Below are 1087 nucleotides of genomic sequence, written 5' to 3'. Positions count from 1 at the left end.
GGAAAGAGAATTACGCCTGTTGCAACAAAGGACGATGTCCTCTTGATCGCGGCCCTCGTCAGCTTTTCTCAAAAATCTCAGCTCGCCTTTCTCTCTCTTTCTCTCGCGCGCTCGCGTTTTTTCTATCTCTGATTTTTTTAATATTTCTCTCTCATTTTCTCTCTCTCTCTCTCTCTCTCTCTCTCTCTTTCTCTTGTCTCGTATCAAGTTTATGGCGAGTTTCATTAAATACGTTTGCGAGAGTTTTAGATTGGCCTGACGCGTCACTGCAAACACAATAAAAAAGCACGAGAGGCCGAGATCAGTAATAGATGGCATCAGTTCCGATTTCACGTCTCATAATAATTTTCCCCGATTGTGTGATTTCATTCTCTCTCACTTTCATTCGCGATCATCTCTCTATCTTTCTGTCTCTCGCGCGATTCACACTTTCCTCCCTCTCCCTCTTAGCTTCGACTGCGCGTTGTCTTTTGCATGGCTGTCTGATCCGGTGTCTCTCTCTCACTCTCTGTCGCCTTCTAAGAATTTCGTTTCATCTGTATCAAGAAAAAACGTCATTGAGTGATCTCGATCTCAGATTGGGGTGTCCGATCGTTTCTAGCGTCGTATCATAATTTAAGTCCTGACAAGACATTTGCCCGAATCTTCTATTTTCGAAAACTAAATCCGATTTTATGTGCGGTTAGTTAAGAAATCCCCCGTTTAAATTTACGTTACGTAATCTCTCTCAAGGACCGACAAGAGGAGAATGCGTGTCGTCCGGGATCATCTCGGGCGCGAGAAACGTTCGCGATTTCGCAGCTTCCGAGACTGGAACTTGTCAAAAGGTGATGGAGAGTAGAAGAGACGGCGCAGCAGACGACCGATGGATCGTGACGTTAACGTAGATAAGATAGCATAGACCGTGCCAGAACTGTGCTTGCGACAATACACCGTCTTTCTTCTCGAGAAATGTCACTCTTGATATCTTACGTCGCGAGGGCAAGTACAAAATAGCAAAAGACGACAATCCGAAAACGGCTGGTACGTCGCGAGGGCAAGTACAAAATAGCAAAAGACGACAATCCGAAAACGGCTGGTTTAGGGA

General features: G+C 45.2%; 1 protein-coding gene across 9 annotated transcripts in view; it reads right to left on the bottom strand.

Moving 5' to 3' along the window:
* LOC115244219 (homeobox protein extradenticle) overlaps window positions 1-1087 on the bottom strand; it is a 59552-nt gene that overhangs the window by 10649 nt on the left and 47816 nt on the right. For 2 of the 9 annotated variants that reach the window (XM_029821682.1, XM_029821685.1), the window contains one exon: window positions 7-536. The exons of 6 other annotated variants lie outside the window; for them this stretch is intronic. In XM_029821682.1, coding sequence (XP_029677542.1) covers window positions 519-536 — 18 coding nt within the window. In that variant the 3' untranslated portion in view covers window positions 7-518. Of the gene's footprint in view, window positions 1-6; window positions 537-1087 lie in introns of those variants that run through there. One more of the 9 variants, XM_029821684.1, reaches the window with a different exon arrangement.

Source organism: Formica exsecta, unplaced genomic scaffold (assembly GCF_003651465.1).
Source record: "Formica exsecta isolate Colony F162 unplaced genomic scaffold, ASM365146v1 scaffold80, whole genome shotgun sequence".
NCBI classification, from domain to species: domain Eukaryota; kingdom Metazoa; phylum Arthropoda; class Insecta; order Hymenoptera; family Formicidae; genus Formica; species Formica exsecta.
This window is presented reverse-complemented; position numbering and strand designations above follow the sequence as displayed.